Below are 17,700 nucleotides of genomic sequence, written 5' to 3' on the forward strand. Positions count from 1 at the left end.
AGAGCGCAGAAAGAAATATAAATACAAACCACAACACAATATAACAATCAACAATGACACTAAACACACACACCACATCTGATCATACTCGCTCAGGCCGGTCCTTCTCTCATTCTGGTGCACACCACACTCACCACTTTCACTTTTAGGATCCTCGAGACTTCTCGTGACTCTCCCAAAAGGTGTCCACTCGGACTGCCATAGGGTGATGAGCTTGATCTTCTCTTCCTTGGGCACCAGGTTCCCGCCGATCAGGCTTGCCTTCCTAAGGCCGAGTCACTTGGACCCTAGGGCCAGGGTTGGTTACGTGGGCTTCACTCAGGGTCACTAACCTGGGGGCCGGGACTACCAACCCGGACTTCCTCGCTCGGGGATCACTAACCCGAGACCAGACACGAGATGGCGACTCTCGCTTTATACTGGATTTATGCAGACATGAGGGAGTGACCCCCGAATTACACTGCCCCGTCCGGACAAAGAGACTCTGCCTCTGTTCGTCCTTTGTTTCCCCAGGAGCACCCCAGATCCCAGACGAGCCCCCAAGTGTTAGGGCCCGAGACTCCATGGGTTTCCCGAGAAAACCAAAATGCACGAGCACAGAGATGTAATTCAAGCAAAGTCTTTATTAAGCCAGCTAGCTGGGGTCGACCATCCTCCCGAGACACGCAGGTCTGGTTGGAGCAATCGACCCCAAAGCAACTTCAGGCAAGGATTATATGAGGTTTCCACAGCCGTTGCACCAAAGCCCGCGCATTTCCACAACCAATAGTTTTAAAGCACCTAGCATACTTTAACCTATAGATTTAAAACAAATCAACCCTTCATGTGTGTCACCATCTGGGTGGTACGTGCCAGTTTCCTGACCGCTTCTTGTTATCTCTTACCTACACAAGTATGCCTACGTGAATTATCATGGGTCACGTCCTGGGGCCGCAGCCCACATCCTGTAATCTATGTCTGGGCGCCCTTGCTTCTCAATTTAGCCTTGGGTGGCTGTTTTTCCCAGAACTGGGTGGCTCTTACTCTAGGGTCAAGAAGTTATAAGCAATTAAACTTAAGTATTATTAAATTCTTTCTCTTCAATCTTTGATACCCTCTGCATCACTCCCTTACAGAAGGAAAAAAAGCCATGAAGCCATGCTGATTTAAAGCCTTCATGGAGGTCAGACGGACACCACATGTTGGATTATCAGCCACATGACAGGGAAAGGAGGGAGCGTTAGAGAAAAAGTAAAGAAATTCAAGATACTGGGACAGCCCAAAATATTACAAAAGACATATAAAGAAGAAAAGGAAAGAGTATACTGTTCTGAAGAGAGACATGTCAGTGGCCAGGTCCAAAAGAACCGCACCAATTCTGGGATTCTGGGCAGGAAAAGTTTGCCGTCTCATTAATACATTAGGTATTCGGCCATCTCTTTAGCATGAACCTGCCTTCCTAGGGGCAGTCCTGTGAACAAGTGATTGACACAGCCAAACTGGAAATTTGGGTCTTTATATAGACAAGAGACTATTCTCTTGACAAGTTTTCCTGTTAGGAGGCTTTTTGCTACTGTAAGAGTAGGAAATGGTGAAAACTTTAGGAGGTGGGGCCTAGTTGGAAGAGGTAGGTCACCGAAACATGCATGTGAAGGCTACATCTTATCCCTAATGTCTGCTTGCTTCTCCTTCCATCAGCTGCCTTAAGGCAAATGTCTTCCACTGCCTCACCACAGGTCCAAAAACAGTGGAGCTGGTTGACCGTGGATGAAACCTCTGAAACCATGAGCCCAAATAAATCCTGCCCCATTTAAATAGATTTTTCTCAGGTATTTTATGTCAGTGATGGAAAGTGGGCTTGCACACATAGCATGCTGGATATGGTGCTCTTTGAATTGTATGGCAGAGGTTGTTAACCTTGGTAGAAGCTTCTTCCTTAGCAGAGGCAGAATCCAGGTGGTAGTGGGCACATGGGGCAAGAAAGAAAGCATGAGAGAGTAAACTTTTTCAAAGAGTTCAGTGTATACAACCATGGCAGGAATGGTTTTCTACAGGAGGTTGTATTGATTTGTTGGGGCTGCCAGAGATGAAGACTTCAGACTGCTACTGTAATCCCAGCAGCTCAGGAGTATGAGGTAAGTGGATGGCACAGAATTAACATGGGCAACATGAAAAGCAAAACAGAAAAAACAAGCATGTACAGACTATCTTCAACCAAAGAAATGTAGATTTTGAAGTTTTGGAGGAAAGTCTAGGACCCCATGTCAGTTAGTTTGGTTCCATGAAGTCTCTCTGCTTGGCTTCTAGATAGCTAACTTCTGTGTGCACAGGCATCGCTGGTCCTCCATGTGTACAGATCTTTTCTTCCAATGAGGATACCAGTCGGACTGGATTAGGGCCTACCTCCAGCAGTCTCATTTTATCTGAATTACCTCTTTATGGGTCTATTTCCAAATATAGTCACATTCTGAAGTTCTGGGTGTTAGGACTTTAATATATAAATCTGGGGATGGGAGCATGATTCAACCCATCACAAGGGTCAAGGAATAGTCTTTCCTTTTAATATTCAAGAAGCACACTTTTAGAGGTAGGCATGGTGGCCCATGTCTGTCATTTTAGTGCTCAGGAAACAGAGACAAGTGGAAAGACAGAGGGTTAGAGACTACTTGGGCTACAAAATAAAGTTTTTAAAAAGTGCATTTTAAAGTATTGTTATAGTAGTCCAATTTTGTTACTGTATCCAAATCCAAAAAGCTGGGTACTTTGAGATGCCCTGAACTCACAGAGTTAGAAGCTGAAAATTCTAGATCATGTGGCCCTATTTGTTCAGCCTCTACTGAGGACCTAACAGTAGAGAGCATTGTTGCCAGAGCCTTGGGGGCAGGAGACACCATATGCCAGAAAGAAAGTCAAGAGCCCTTCACACACTAGGCTCTGGCTCCAATAACCATTTGCTTTTACAAGAACTAGCTCCAGTTCCTACAAAAACAACCTAATCCTTTCCATGGTCAGTAACGCAACGGCCTAAAGACCTTGCACTAGACTCCACCTTTAAATGGTCCATGCCACTGCTCACGTGGCCACACTAAGGACCAAGCCTCAAACACACCAACCCTGGAGCACATGCTATATCCAAACCTCAGCAGTTGTAGAAAAGCCAGCAGAGAAGGATAAGACCACCGATAGAGTGAAAGCCCACATGGAACAGGAGAGTTCTACCAACTTTTTCTCTGATTCCCATGTGAGCTAGTAAGCCTTCCTGTTAGAGAAGAAGGGTATCTGAGACTATTTTGAGGGTTGTTTGGCCACATGTGTCAGAAACCTTAAAAAGTACATTGGGGGCCAGCAAGATGTCTCATCAGGTAAAGGCACTTGTTGATCAAGCCTGAGGATCTGAGCTCAGTTCCCATGACACACATGGTAGAAGGAGCAAACTGACTCTTGCAGGTTGTCCTCCTACTTCCACATGTATGCTGTGGTACACATGCCCATATACATACACATATCTGTACACAAAATAAATAAATAAAAATGCAATAAAATGTGCAATGATTTGATTTGGAAATACCACTTCAATTAAATTATAGGGAAATAACTAGGGGTGTGCACTGGAATCCATGTATACTGAAATAGTTCATGTGTGTTTAGTTATCCTAGAGAATAATTAGGGGCACACATACTAATAAGGATAACTAGACAAACAAAAATACAGTTTTATTTGTAATAAAATCAATATTCAAAAAATGAAGGCCTCATCTAACAAAGTACTGTGTGTTCTTAAAATCAGCTGGGCCTGAGAACATACGCAGCCATTAGTTATGGAAGGGTCTATTGAGAACTATGGGGTAGTACAGTTGAATACAAGGAAATGAGAGACAGGCAGTGCTACAAAGGATAATTATGCTTTAAGAAAAATCAGTGGACGTGTGAGAGAAGTGAGGCCATGTTGAGGGGGGCAAAGGTTAACTGGGGTGGCCTGTGGGTGATTAGAGGCAGGGAGCTAATTACTCTCTTTTTGCTTACCTATAGTTTCTAATTTTTGCCATAGTGAACACATTATTTAAACAAGAGGAGGGATAATGCAATTTAAAAAATGTAATGTACCTCCTGAACTTCTTGTCAGGGCTATTTTCCTTAAAGAACCAGATTTTCATCACCTCCTGTGAATTTTTGTGTAAATGATATTGGCAAGTGGAAGAAGATAAAGGTGAAGGCCTCAGAGGGGCAGGGTCCATCTCCAGTGTGTAGAGCAGCATTTAGTACACAGTAGGCTCACAGTCAATGACTGAGGCAGCAATGATGGAATAAGCCAATGTGGGCAGGAAGTTGCTGGGCTTCCCTGGTACGTCTGCAAGAGGTGGCAGCTTTGCTTTAGGAGAATGACAATTTAACACATGGTGTGAGTCCCAGACCTGGCTCAAGGATGATAAAAACCTCAACTTTTCCTTCCAGGAAGATTGTGGGCCATTCTACCCACTTTTCAGACAGCTAATCAACCTGGACTAAGACTCTGCTGTATGAAGAGAGTTTGCTTTTCTCAAAGTCCTTGAAGCCAAAGCCTTTGCACTGATATACATTCTTCAGCAAGGCCCCATCTACTTTGTAGGGACATCATCATTACCACGCTATCCTGAAGGCTTAGTTAGATGTCATGAAACAGCCTTTTAAATTCATGTTATGGGCTGGTCTGGCCCTTTAATCTGGTCCTTAAATGTAAACGTTCTTGGAGCCATGGCTAGGAAGAGAAGAGGAGAATGTTATTAAAACAGGGATGAGTTCCACGTCTTTAATCTGCCAGAGACAAGCCAAGACTGGAGATATTTATTGGTTCAGTACTTTGGCAACATGGTATTAATTGTCTTTGAGTGTTTTGATAGGTAGTTAACGCAAGGGTATTAATGAAAACAACCCCACTTCATTTTAAAATTAACTACTTGGCCATTGAGCAACGGGAGCTGATAAATTATGGCAATAAATTTGTGATCGAGATTTATGTCCTCGTAATTCAGAGCCCAGCTACAGGCATACTTAGATGGGGTGGAAGATAAGAAATACCAAAATAGAGATTTATCCCCAAAGACTTTTCTCCCCAAAATCTGCTAAGCTCTTTAGTAGCCACCTCTCTGGGGGTGCCACAGGACAGTGGAGTCCTGGCCTCCTAGGAACAGGCTCAAGGGCATTCTTGGAAGAAGGTGTTTTCAGGGTGCTCATTCAGCCTGATGGTTGGGGAAAGAGCCCTGTCCTCTCCTTTGCTAAAACAATGGACTCTCCCCAGATGGACATAGCCAGGAGGGAAGGTAGTATTTCTTTCACAGTTGTTGTCAGCCTCTGGGCTAGGAGCCTAATTTACATAATTTGGTCTAATCTGCACAACAATCTTGAGAAGTTGCTCCTATTAACCTCTTATTAAGTCCACTTTAGCGAGTAGGGAGCAGTAACTCATAAACCTGAAGTGGCTTGCCTTGTCCCTCACTGTGCTTGCTAGGAGACCAGGGCAGAGCAAATGTGAACTTTGGAAGCACAGGAACCAGAATGTGAATCCCAAGTACCCCCAAATACTAGCTGGGCAGTTTTGAGACAATTATTTAACCTTCCTCTGTTCACAGTGTTAAGGAACAAAATGAAAATCAACCAACCTTCAGTTCCAAACCTGATTTTCTCAGTTCAAAGTTCTCAGAACTAATCCATAGACACTCATGACTATGGAGAGACACAGAGGCCAAGACAAAATGCCAAGTCCAGAGCTGTGGTAGAGCCAACCAGATACCTGCAAGTAGGAGCCACCAGATACAATGGAGGCTTGGATTTGTAGAGGAGCAGAGACAGAGCTGAGCTGTGTATGATAAGGAAAGACTACATAGTTAGCAGTCATGCCAACTCAGAAAAGATGGTGACAGACCTGCCATGTGGGGACGATAGAAAAGCACTCCCCAAGAAATGAGAAGGAAGGAAGTCAGATTGACCTCTGAGACTACACTGTGTGCTGTTGCAGCCTTAAATTAATCTGAGCAAGTCCAAAGGGCTAACTAGTTAATGTATGCCAGAAACTTAGTGGTGTGAGGAGGAAAGGCAAGGACAAATAGTCAAAGTTGGTGCCATGGGACAGTTCACATAGAGCTTCTCTGAGGTGAGGAAGACATTATCTGTTGCTGAGATTCTGCTGTTGTTAACTTTCCCACTGGATGGTTCCTAATGCAGAAGTCAGCCTGCTGCCAGAAGACTGTGAGACTGTGGGGCACTGCAGCAGTATATGATGCCCATTACCACATGTTTTATCAGGAAATGTGCCCTTTCTGACCCTTACTTACCTAGAACAGTACATATAAGCACAATATGTTATCAATATAATCCCACCTATTGTTTACCATCTAAATGGGATAACTATTTTATTGCTTCTAACAAATTTTCAGTGAGTATCTACCTGCTTAATGCAAAACACACACACACACACACACACACACACACACACACACACACATTCATACATTGTTCTGGGTTAAGGGCAAAGAAGGGTCGTGAGGGATTAAGATTATATTTTTAGTTTACTAGGACAACATACATTGTTCTGGGTTAAGGGCAAAGAAGGGTCATGAGGGATTAAAGTTATATTTTTAGGTTACAAGCAGAACACAAGGCCTAGTAAGCTTGTTTTACATTATAGGCAAGCTGAGATAATGTTAAATGATCTTAAAATATAAGATTAACTTTTTGCTTGCAAGGTTAGGTAAAAGTTTTGTACAGAGCATGTCCACATTGTAAAAATCATTACCACAGGACACCATGAAAGTATCTAGACAAGGAAGTTCATTTCTTACCCTTGAAGTAACCTGAGGACTCTGAGCACTTGGGAAGCCATTGGTGGCAAAGTTGAGGCCTCAGAGACCATCCAGGGTTCTGCAAAGACAGAATACCATCTAATGGGGTAGGCATTATGCTCTTCTTGGATATAACTGATATAACACTGGTACAAATATCTAGGACCTGGGAAACCAAATGTAATTGGAAGCTGAGGACACAGAGGTACTGAAGGAAGGCCAGTGGGGAGGGCCGTGAGGAGGCATTTCTGACACAAAGTAGTCAGCGTTTGACTAAAACAATTTCAGAGTCCTGAGGGAAAGACATACAGGCTAACAAGGGGTAGATAAAAAAATCTGTGGAGCAGTAAATACCAAAGTACAACAGAGAATACAGGTGCTAGCTCTTCAAGACAAAAGAGAAACTGTCTTTTGTATGAGATTTTTCTGGAGCGACAGACAGACAGACGGACAGACACACACACATGCACACACACACGTGTGTGCGTGCACGTGCATGTGCATGTCCAGTTACCCCAGGTAGAGAACCCACTTCAGACCAAAGCAACAGTTACACTGAAGTCCAACTCTGTCAACTGATGAGTTATTGGGGTTATTTACAAGAACATGGGAGAGGGGTTGCTTGTAGGAGCTGGGATGACTCAAGGGCAGCTGCATCACCACCTCTCTGAAAAGCCCACCTCCACATAAGTACAAATCAGAGGAAAGTTGCATCCCTGGAGCTCTCAGCACAACTTGAAGGCAGCTGGACTAGTCCACGAATTTCCTCTCTGAAACTCAGCTGGTCCAGCAGCAGTCTACTGCCTCCATAACAGTGGAGAGGGGCCTTTGTGAATCTTGTTTCAGCTTTCCTGAACATGTGATATTTGTTTACTTCCTAAGACTCATGAGCCCTGCTGCTCTTTCCCGAAAGGAATGTTCCAGTCAGAGGAATGCTGTATACAACAGCTCTGTCCCACTGAAAATCCTGTCATAGTGCAAACCTGCTATGTAAGATGAGCACACTCATAGTTCAGCTGCTGCCTCAAGCTCCAGGCTCCTCCTTCCTCCTCACTCTCTACTTTACACTTCCAGCTCAGGCAGGAGCAACCTCACAGAGACACCTACATATCTATGTTGCTTGCGAGCACTTGGTTAATAGACACACAAAGACCAGAAATGATTATCCTTTAGGAAACAATTCTATTCCCCTTCGCAAAGTCTCTCAGGGATCCTTCTCTGCTTCCCCTCCCTGACATCGATGCCTGTCACTCAGATCATGCCTACCTTTATCATTGTCCTTGCTACCCCTCTCCTTACATTGATCTCTGGGCCCATTGTCCTCACTGGACAGTGCACTAGCTGATGTCAGGAAATGCACACTCTTCTTCATAGTCACAGTTTCCAGTACTACTCCAGTACTACTGCCTCATAAATTATTTTTCAATGATTGGTAATGGAAAGGGGAGCTGAAATTTATTACATTTATTCATTTGAAGGGACATATGCATGCACATGTGTGGAGGTCAGAGGACAACTTTTGGGATTCATTTCTCTCCTTTCACCATGTGGGTTCCAGGGATTGAACTCAGATCACCAGATTTGGCAGCAGGTACTTTTACCCACTGAGCCATCTCACCAGCCTGTGAGCTGAAATTTAAATGAAGTATTACCTTTCTCCTAAATGTGATCAGATAAACGAAGCATCTTTAGTTAAATTGAAATTAGAATTAATAGGGGTCAGAGAAATGGCTCAGTAGTTAAGAGCATTGGCTGCTCTTACAGAGGACACAGGTTCAATTCCCAACACCTAGATAGTGGTTAGCATTCATCTGTAACTCCAGTTCCAGGGGAAGCTGAAGCCCTCTTCTGACCTCTGAGGGCATTGCACAACAGGAGTGCACTTACACACATGCAGACAATACACTCATACACAAAATAAAAATAATAAATAAAATATTTAAAAAAAAGAAATCATTAAGCTTTTTAGCATACGTTTCAAGGAACTTATCCTAAGCATAAATGTGTCTCAAATATTGCATGGGGCATACTTACATTAAAAAGTTTCTTATTGAAGCCAGGCATGGTGACACATGCCTTTAGTCCCAGCATTTGAGAGGCAGAGGCAGGAGGATCTCTGTGTGTTCAAGACCAGCCTGGTCTACTTAGCAAATTCCAGGCCAGCTGGGGCTACAGGGAGACCCTATCTCAAAAAAGACCGAAAAAAAGTTACTTATTGAAATACAAATTAAAAGTAGCATCCTCAATCTTTGGAAAATCTGCCAACCTTACTCCTCCTATTAAATCTGAAACACATCAAAAAGTACAAACGTGTGGGCAAGAGCATTCTTGTGCTGCTGGTGGAAAACGTTCACTTCGGTGGGAAACTTGGCTAAATATTTTTAAATAGCATTGTATAATTGTGCAAAGACAAAGGGGTGTATTCCAGTATTCAGAGTTGTTCAAACTTAGAGACAACCTAAATATACATCATCAAGAATACTGGTTAAATGTAATGGAATTTCCTGGGCAATGTAACATTAAGAGCATAGATCTTCATTCACATGCCTTGGTCTGGGTCCTGATTGTGCAGGACACTGGCTATGAGACTCTAAGGAAGGTTACTTCATTTTCTATGCCTCCATGCCCATATTTGTAAAGTAGAAATATGATCTCAATACACCTCAGAACTGGGCAAATTAGGCAGGTTCTTTACATGCAGCCACTATGAGTTGGCCTGGCAAGGCAGGCTATTTAAATAAAGACTGCTATTAATATTGTCATAATCCTTATTACAGAGTGCTATGATGTCATTAAAATGTTTTTTATAGATTTCTATTTATTAAGACATAAAGATGCTCTCATTAAACAAGTGAGAGACTGTAATCAAAACAGTATATATACAACAGCCACATAGCAAATAGTTTGTGAGCAGACAGACAAGAAGAAAAGCAGAAATAATCCTTTCTCCCTCCAGTAAAAAGCTGTAGGAACACAAGCAGACACACATTACAGAAGACATACAAATTCACATATAATTAATACTGTGAAAAGAGCTATAGAGGGACATAAATAGAGTGCATGAGGAAAGGCTTAAAAGACAGAGTTATTGCCCCTGAAACCTGAGGAATGCAGGGCCTTAGCCTCACAGAACTGAGAAAAGAATATTATAGTCAAACTGCACTTACAGATTGTTGAGGAAGGGAAATCTGGGCAAGCTAAGGAGAAAAAGGAAGGACAGTACAGTTGGGTCTTCACGCATGAGCTGGGGAAATTGAAATGTGAGGATAAGTAAGAATGTGATCAAAAGTTCAATTAAGTAGGACTGCATGGGCGGATCTTTGTCCCAAGGTCTGATAAAATCTTACCCTCTGTCATCTTGTTTTACTTGCTCAAGCTTCAAAATTCTGGACTGGAAAAGTCTCACTGTCTGGATTAAAGCCACATGTGCCCTGGGAAGGGCCAGGAAGGAGTCCCCTTCAGTCTCTGCCTCTGCTATTGAAGAACTGTTGTGTGGGCCCTGAGCCCCCGTACCACCCAGACCCTATCACATCCACGGAGCCTGGGTAGACCTAATCTCTGCTCAGTGCCCCTCAGTAGCCCCTGGCTCCAGATAGCAATATTCCCCTTGGGAAGGTATTTCTCAAGACTTTGGCCAAGGGGGTGTCCTTTGCTCCCTCCCAGGAGACATATTAGGGAGTGAGAGGGAAAGCTGTACACGATAAATTCACGCCAGCATTCCTATCTCACAGAGTCTTTGGATTCTTTCCTTTACTTGATATCAAGGAATTTATGACATCTCAACTCTGTTTAATGTTGGCCACCACGGAGTCCAGACTTCTGTCAACCAACTGAACAAACAATGGTGTCTACTCCCAGCTGTTCTGAGCTAGCCTCAGAATCTGAGCCTCCTAATTGTTTCCATATCAAGGACTTCAACCTAGTCTATAATTCTGTCCCTCTGCCCTTAATCAAGAGTCTGTAAAACTCATTCCCACACATATTACACGGGCCTTTGAAGGTGTTAACTAACAACATCTGACAAATCACTTATTAGATATGTCTTCTGTGCCCACTATGATTTTTTTATTTCCTACCTCCCCGACAGGTATTCTAAATCAGATCTTGGAATCAAGGAAGCAATATTGCAGAGCAAATTATAAACAGAACAGATTTCTTTCAGTGTAACTCTTTTGATGGAGTGCTGCTTGGGGTAGCACAGGAAAGCCAATGAGTTCTCTTGGTCTTCTCCATCCCAAGTCTTAGCCTAGCAGTGCCTCAGCGTCGTCCAGAGGCACAAAGACTCAAGAGACACAGCTCTGCAAACCTCAGGCTCTACCGTGGAGTTGTTTCCCATTCTCTCGGCTGTGTGTTTTTCAGAGACTGGAAATTCATTCAGCACTTAATTCAAAAGTTCTAGGTGTTAATGTACACCTTCAGTTGAGAACTTGGAGATTTAAATCTGAGCATGCTCCCTAATATGCTCCCTAATGCCATGAGAAACAATGCCCCAGTCCTTCCTTCTCTGGGTTTAGGAAACACCCCTCTGCTCCTCCTGCCCTGATTAAGTCAGTAGGGGGTCTGTTTTCCCCTACTGTAGAAGTCCCCCTGACTACTTTTTCTGTGGACTATTTCCTCCTCTCTCAGACTCTCTCAGGTGAGGACACAGGGCCCTGAATGCCCTCAAACCTGTCTGCAATTTTCCGACCTTCTTGTACTTAGCCAACAGTGGGCAAGTTCGGAATACACCTTAGGCAGTCCCCTGCCTCTGCTGTCCTGGCTTCTCCCCTCACTCTTACGCCTTCAGCATCTAGAAAGCCTTTTGTTGTTGCTGTGTTGTTCTGAAGGCCGGATGCCTGGCTTTACATCGACATTTCTAAATTTACTGCTTGTTTCCTGACTTAGGCTTTTGAAACTCAGATGCTAAGAATTTGTCTTTTGTTGTCTTCATTGTGCTTGACCATCCCCCTCCTCAAGGAGAAAATAGAGTACCTCAGTCATTTGTCAATGCAGAGGATGAGTATAAAGTAACAGGAAATATTACTGGTAAAAATATATGACATGATACTACTACTTTTGCTTAAATGTGGTTTGATTTTTTATTGATTAAAGCAGTCTATATTATTGTTTACAAAACAAAATTACACCAGGCAAGGAGGACTGCACATCTGCAATCTCAACACTTGGCATGCTGAGGCAGGAAAAGAACACGTTCAAGGCTATCCTGGGCTATATGACTGGTTTGAGGTCAGGTTGTTGGACCTTAAGAGAGAATCCTTACCTCAAAAACCTGAAACCAACCAAACAAGCAAACAAAACTGAAATTATCCTCCGAGGTAGTGATATTCTCATGAACGGAGGCATTTAAACAGGCAGACAGTCACCTGCTAGGGTTTAGTAAAAAAACAACAACAAAAATGTCTCCACTGTTGGGAAGCAGAACGGTGTTTAAGGCAGATACTAAAGTTAATATTTTATGCTTTGGTTTTTTTTCACATCTTTGTATTAACAGCAATATTTTGAGATCCTCAATAATTCCCCCACTTCAAATAAATCAGTCAGCATTTTTAATGGGACCTTTTCTGAATGCTCGGGATTGGTCATTTTCAGTTCCATTGATTATATTGGCTCAGATGCAATTTTCTGTTATAATGGCTGACTGTTGTTCTGTCCCTTCCTCTCTGCCCCATGCATCTTCAATGGAGTGGGTGTTTGTTTCTTTTTCCTAAGAGAAGAGGCAAGAAATTCATTGTTCTTACTCATGTTTGGAGAAAGTATCAAGGTGCTAAAGAAGCTGGGTGTGTAGCTCAGTGATAGGGCATTTACCTCGCACGTGAGGGCCTAGGTTCTAGTCCCAGAGCCATAAAGGGGTGCATTTTTTAGAAATCACTAAAGTAACCTTGGAGTTAGCCTCAGGATGCACTTCTGCCTAGTATGGGGCTCTGGTGAGTTACTCAAGCTCTCTGAGCTTCCGTTTCTTACACACAAAGTGAAGAGAAATGATCCCTACTATAGCAACACAAAATGGAAGTAGCAAGGACCAGGACAGGTGTGACTTAATCCTTAGGCCACATACAGTAACTCTGTCTCCTTCCTCTGCCCTTCTCTCCAGCCCATCCTTCTCAGGGACCAGCTTCCTTCCTCCTCCCATTCCTTGGCTCCTCTCATAGCAGCAAATTGACAAGTCTTTTTAGGCTTCTCCTCCTCACACCATACCCTCAAAAGAAAGAAGGCAGATCTCTTTCAGCCTTTACCATGGATGGGAGAGGGAATGTCTTTCTTGGAAATCTCAGCAGCTCTCTTCATCCCTCACCAACCAAACTAGGTCACACAAACAGTTGGACAAATCCTTGTAACCCAAGGTGGCTAAGCTGAACAATGACTTACTCCAGATCTGGGGGCTACTTCTGGGAGAGGGAGATGGAGAATGTGGGCAGGGGCAGGGGAAGCAACCTTCCAACCACAGTTACACCGTTCACTATGCTAACAGAAAGGCCACAGGATTATGAACATGACAGTGCCCTGTGCCTGTAAAGAGCTGGACACAGATGTATAAAATGGTGTCAGGGGACCAATTTGATTTCTGGTCATATCACTTGAACAATTAACAAAAGTCTGGTCCATTTACAAAATGAGAATGTCACCAATAAGGGAACACACACACACACACACACACACACACACACACACATATTTTCCCGCAAAAACTTTTATTCAGTTAAAGTAAAAGGATAACCAAAAGGACCACATATTAATTGCCAAAGAATTTTAAAATATTTACTTACTGTAACTGCTTTTTTTTTTCTAAATCCATGCTAGAATTGAGTTACATGTTATAAAGCCAGTTTGTGCTGGGTAAATTTGAAGATCTTGTTTGCAACTACCCCTAGGCACACCAGTAAGCTTTGAGTAACCACGGGGCTGAGATTTTTAGATGGAAGGAATGCTTTGTGAACCAAATTTTTAGTAACATATAGAAAATCAAATTCATCTGTTCATAAGTCATCATGCCCTGTACCCTTAATCTCCATATCTCTGATACAGAAAGATTAATCTTAGAAGGGATAACTGACAGCCTATCACCTCAGGCTGTAGAGAAAATGAAAATGTCCTCTACAAATGTGATTCATATTACAGTTCTTAACACACGGTCTGTGCTATCTGGTCTTGTTCGAATGAAAAGAACTTAGTCAACTATTCCATTGGAGGGTATATTTCCCCCTTTGTAATTGTATCATATTCAGAATTATTAGAAGATAAAAAGAGATCTGATTTTTTTTTTTTGGTCTTTTTGAGACAATCTCTTTGCAGCCCCAGCTGGCCTGAACTCACTATGTAAAACAGGCTGGCCTTGAACTCACAGAGCTCCGCCTGCCTCTGCCCCTCAAGTGCTGGGATTAAAGCCATTCACCACCAAACCCAGCCTCAAGGTCTGCTTCTTGATAACACAATCTTTTCTTTGATCCAGATATTCCTAGAGGGGTGTGGCTCTGTGGGATTTTAACAGATAGTCCTGTGAGTAAATTCTGACAGTTATTTATTTAATCTCACCAAGCTTCAGTATTTATTAGGAAAGCTGGGGTGATAATAGTACCTACTTTGTTATAAGAAACAAATGGCATGTTTGTCAAATGCATCAAAGAAAGACTAACACATTTGATACATGTTATCTATTGTTATATTTGGACTGTGAGAAATAGTGTACTGTATTGGAAAGTACCAGGCTAGGTTGATACACGTGCTGAATTTAGACCTTGCCCCATTGTTTCTGTGTCCCCGTATAGGAGGGGCCTGGTACAGTGTTGAAGAATAAGAGTAGAACAGAAGTCTCTGGTGCATGACCAGCCCTCTTCTCACCTGGCCCCAAATCAGTTTCTGCACTCAGAGGTCATGGATGTGCACTTGGGCTTCCCAACCCCTCTCTTACATCACAAATAGTGCTGCTCCTCCCTCCCAATGCAAAGATTAGACCATTTGCAAAATGTCTAATCACTGTGATTAGAAGAGACAAGATCTGTCATTGCCATTGGGAAATGGACACATAAAGTGGCGCTACAAGCTACTAAAGCAAGTCCGGGATAGTTGGGCAGGAACTCCAGAATACCTTGAAATCAATGGTTTAGAAGATGAAGGACCTGAGTGCTCACAGCCCCTTAGGCTCATGACAAGATCTTAGCTGTGGGTGAGCACAGCTACAAGAGGACCAGAGAAAGGGAGCTTCAAAAATGTGGGGCCAGATGTGGGAAATGAAGAGCCTCCATTTCCTGGATCTAAGTGAGTGCCTGCAGTTATATCTTTTTTAAAGTGCTTTATTGCAATACTGAACATAGCACAAAATTCACCATTTAAAGAATGTGTGGTGAGCCAGGTGTGGTGGCCCACACCTTTAATCCCAGCACTTGGGAGACAGAGGCTGGCAGATCTCTGTGAGTTAGAGGTCAGCCTGGTCTACGTAGTGAGTTCTAGGCCAGCTGGGGCTACAGGGAGACCCTGTCTCAACCCCCCCCCAAAAAAACCAAACCAAAATAAAATAAAAGAAACCCTACAATTCAATGCGTTTAATTGTATTCCCAGTTATGCAAACACACATAGTCAACACATACAGCCCAAGGGGATGCTGAAAAAGAACAACTAAGCTGGCTGTTTCTCAGCATGTGCCTCTCCTCACGTCCTCCACCAGTGTTAGTGGACTGTTATTCTAATTCTTAAAATATAAATTCTGATGCCACATGGCTTTAAAGTACAACCCAGTGTCTGCACTGTGGGTCTAGCAGTATGCATCTGTAACCCTAGCTACATAAGAGGCTGAGGCACAAGGAACTCAAATTCAAGGCCAGCAACATAGTGAGACAATGTTTCAAAAAAGAGGAAAAGAGTAGGAGAGGTGTGTGTGTGTGTGTGTGTGTGTGTGGAGAGAGAGAGAGAGAGAGAGAGAGAGAGAGAGAGAGAGAGAGAGAGAGAGATCCAAATTAAAGAATCTTCGAGGGAAATTTTGTCTGTCTAGAATTTTCACTTTAATACACAGCTGTCAGAACTGAATCTCCAAGGAAGATATGATTTCATTTTTCACAAGAGAGGACCCTGACTTTTCAGGTCCTTCTACCTGAGCCTCAGAATCAGGTTAAATACAGCTGTGTTCCCCTCAGTTCTGACAGTATCGCCTCTTCTCAGTTCAAAAGCAACACAACAGGACCAGCATCCCTGCAATTATAACTGTGCTTGGCTACCATACGTCAGCTCCTGATCTGAGAACGCACATTCAGAAGATGAGGAGAATCAGGTTAGCCGACTCTACTGGGTTCCTTAGTTTCCCCACAGCAGGTAACCAGAGCTTGGGTAGCAAAGAATTCACCCTAAAACACAACTGAACCGATTCAGTTTGAGTTAAAATAATGGGAATCTGACTACCAAGGATTGCTAAATTTTTGTTTCAAGTCCTATTTGTGAACTTTACTGAATTATAGGCATGCTAAAAACCACACAAAATCATCATTTTTAATAAGTGACATAAATGTAAAAGCTGTCACCATGGTGTGTGTCCCCTGCTTTGGACCTCGTCCTGCCTGACTCAGATCCAGGGACAACCAAGGGTCATCGTGCAGAGTGCAGATAAAACAGCCCGACCTACCTCACTGATTCCCAGAACAATTCTCCTCCCTCGTATATATTCACCGCTATTTCTGTGGCTAATGCTTGGGATGAACGCCTCTCTTCATGGAGCTTCATTTTATCACTCTAAGTTTTGATGGTATTAGCAAATTCGTAATAGCTTCTCCCGTTTCTGCTTCACAGTAGATCAAACATTAGCATTAAATGGGCACTTTATGATTTCCCCTTAAAATAGAATCCTAATTATGTTTAAAACTATTATAGTTTCTCTCTGGTTGGTTTTTCAATAATAATTGCCGAAACACTGAAAAGTTTCTGTCCTTCAAGTCAGAACAATCTAGATCTGACCTCTTCTAGCCTTAAACTAAATTCTGAGTATGTGCCTGGCCTTTCCTGACTCTGAGAGAGGCAAGCAAGACTTTACTCATGAACTACAGTTGCCAGGGAATTTGAGGCTTCCCATTTGATGTAATGAATGTATCTGTAAACTTGCCACTTTCAAGATTCAGTAACCTGAGCCCATAGTTCTAGATTATATTATCATCAGATTACTCAAAGCTTTATTTCTGTAGAAAATCATTTGATATTTAGAAATGAAGCCTCTCAATAAAAGTCTTATTTTTTTTCATCCATTATGACAACCAATTGTTATGAAGGGAAATTAACTTGTCTATTGCAGTGCTTTCTTTTTAATATTGATTGATATTGATTTATTCACTCTGTTGGGGGTGTGCACACTCATGCACATGTGCCACAATGCGTGTAGAGGTCAAAGGACAACTTGATGGAGCCAGCTCTCTCCTTCTACCATGTGAGTCCCAGGGATAGAACTCAGCTCAGCAGACTTGGTGGCAAGCACTTTTATCCCTGAGCCATCTTGTCTGCCCATTGTAGAGGTCTTTGCAAGTCTTTTTAGTAGCACAAGATCTCTTTTTCTAAGGCCATACGTATACCCATTATATTTAAAGGACATGAGAATTCTCTGGCTCCTAAGGACAAGAATCCTAGGTCCAGCTGCCTGGCCTTCTCTCTTACAGAGCCCCCAATTTACTTCTTTGTAGAGCAAAAGGAAAAATCTTGAAAGATCCAAACACATTGACTAAAACTTCAGCTCTACAAGAAGCGATGGGGGTGTGTGAGTAAGAACAGGGTCCTGGGCCCCTGGTGCCTCTGTTGATTTATTATTATTATTTTAAAATAGCATCTACTTTGTAGAGTGGTAAGGAACTTCTAATGAAAATGTAGGTTCTTGTTTTACACAGCCACTGTGCCCTTCTTGGGCAAGAATAAGGCAGCCTCTTCTCTCCACCCAAGCCCA

At 42.8% G+C, this 17,700-nt stretch overlaps 1 protein-coding gene across 1 annotated transcript in view; it reads left to right on the forward strand.

Moving 5' to 3' along the window:
• Window positions 1-14,998: 14,998 nt before the first annotated feature.
• Window positions 14,999-17,700, forward strand: part of LOC115072313 — a 61,048-nt gene continuing 58,346 nt past the window's right edge. The window contains exons 1-2 of the mRNA XM_029569091.1: window positions 14,999-15,047; window positions 15,945-16,094. Coding sequence (XP_029424951.1) covers window positions 14,999-15,047; window positions 15,945-16,094 — 199 coding nt within the window. The remainder of the gene's footprint in view (window positions 15,048-15,944; window positions 16,095-17,700) is intronic.

Source organism: Nannospalax galili, unplaced genomic scaffold (genome assembly GCF_000622305.1).
Source record: "Nannospalax galili isolate Female #2095 unplaced genomic scaffold, S.galili_v1.0 scaffold71, whole genome shotgun sequence".
NCBI lineage: Eukaryota > Metazoa > Chordata > Mammalia > Rodentia > Spalacidae > Nannospalax > Nannospalax galili.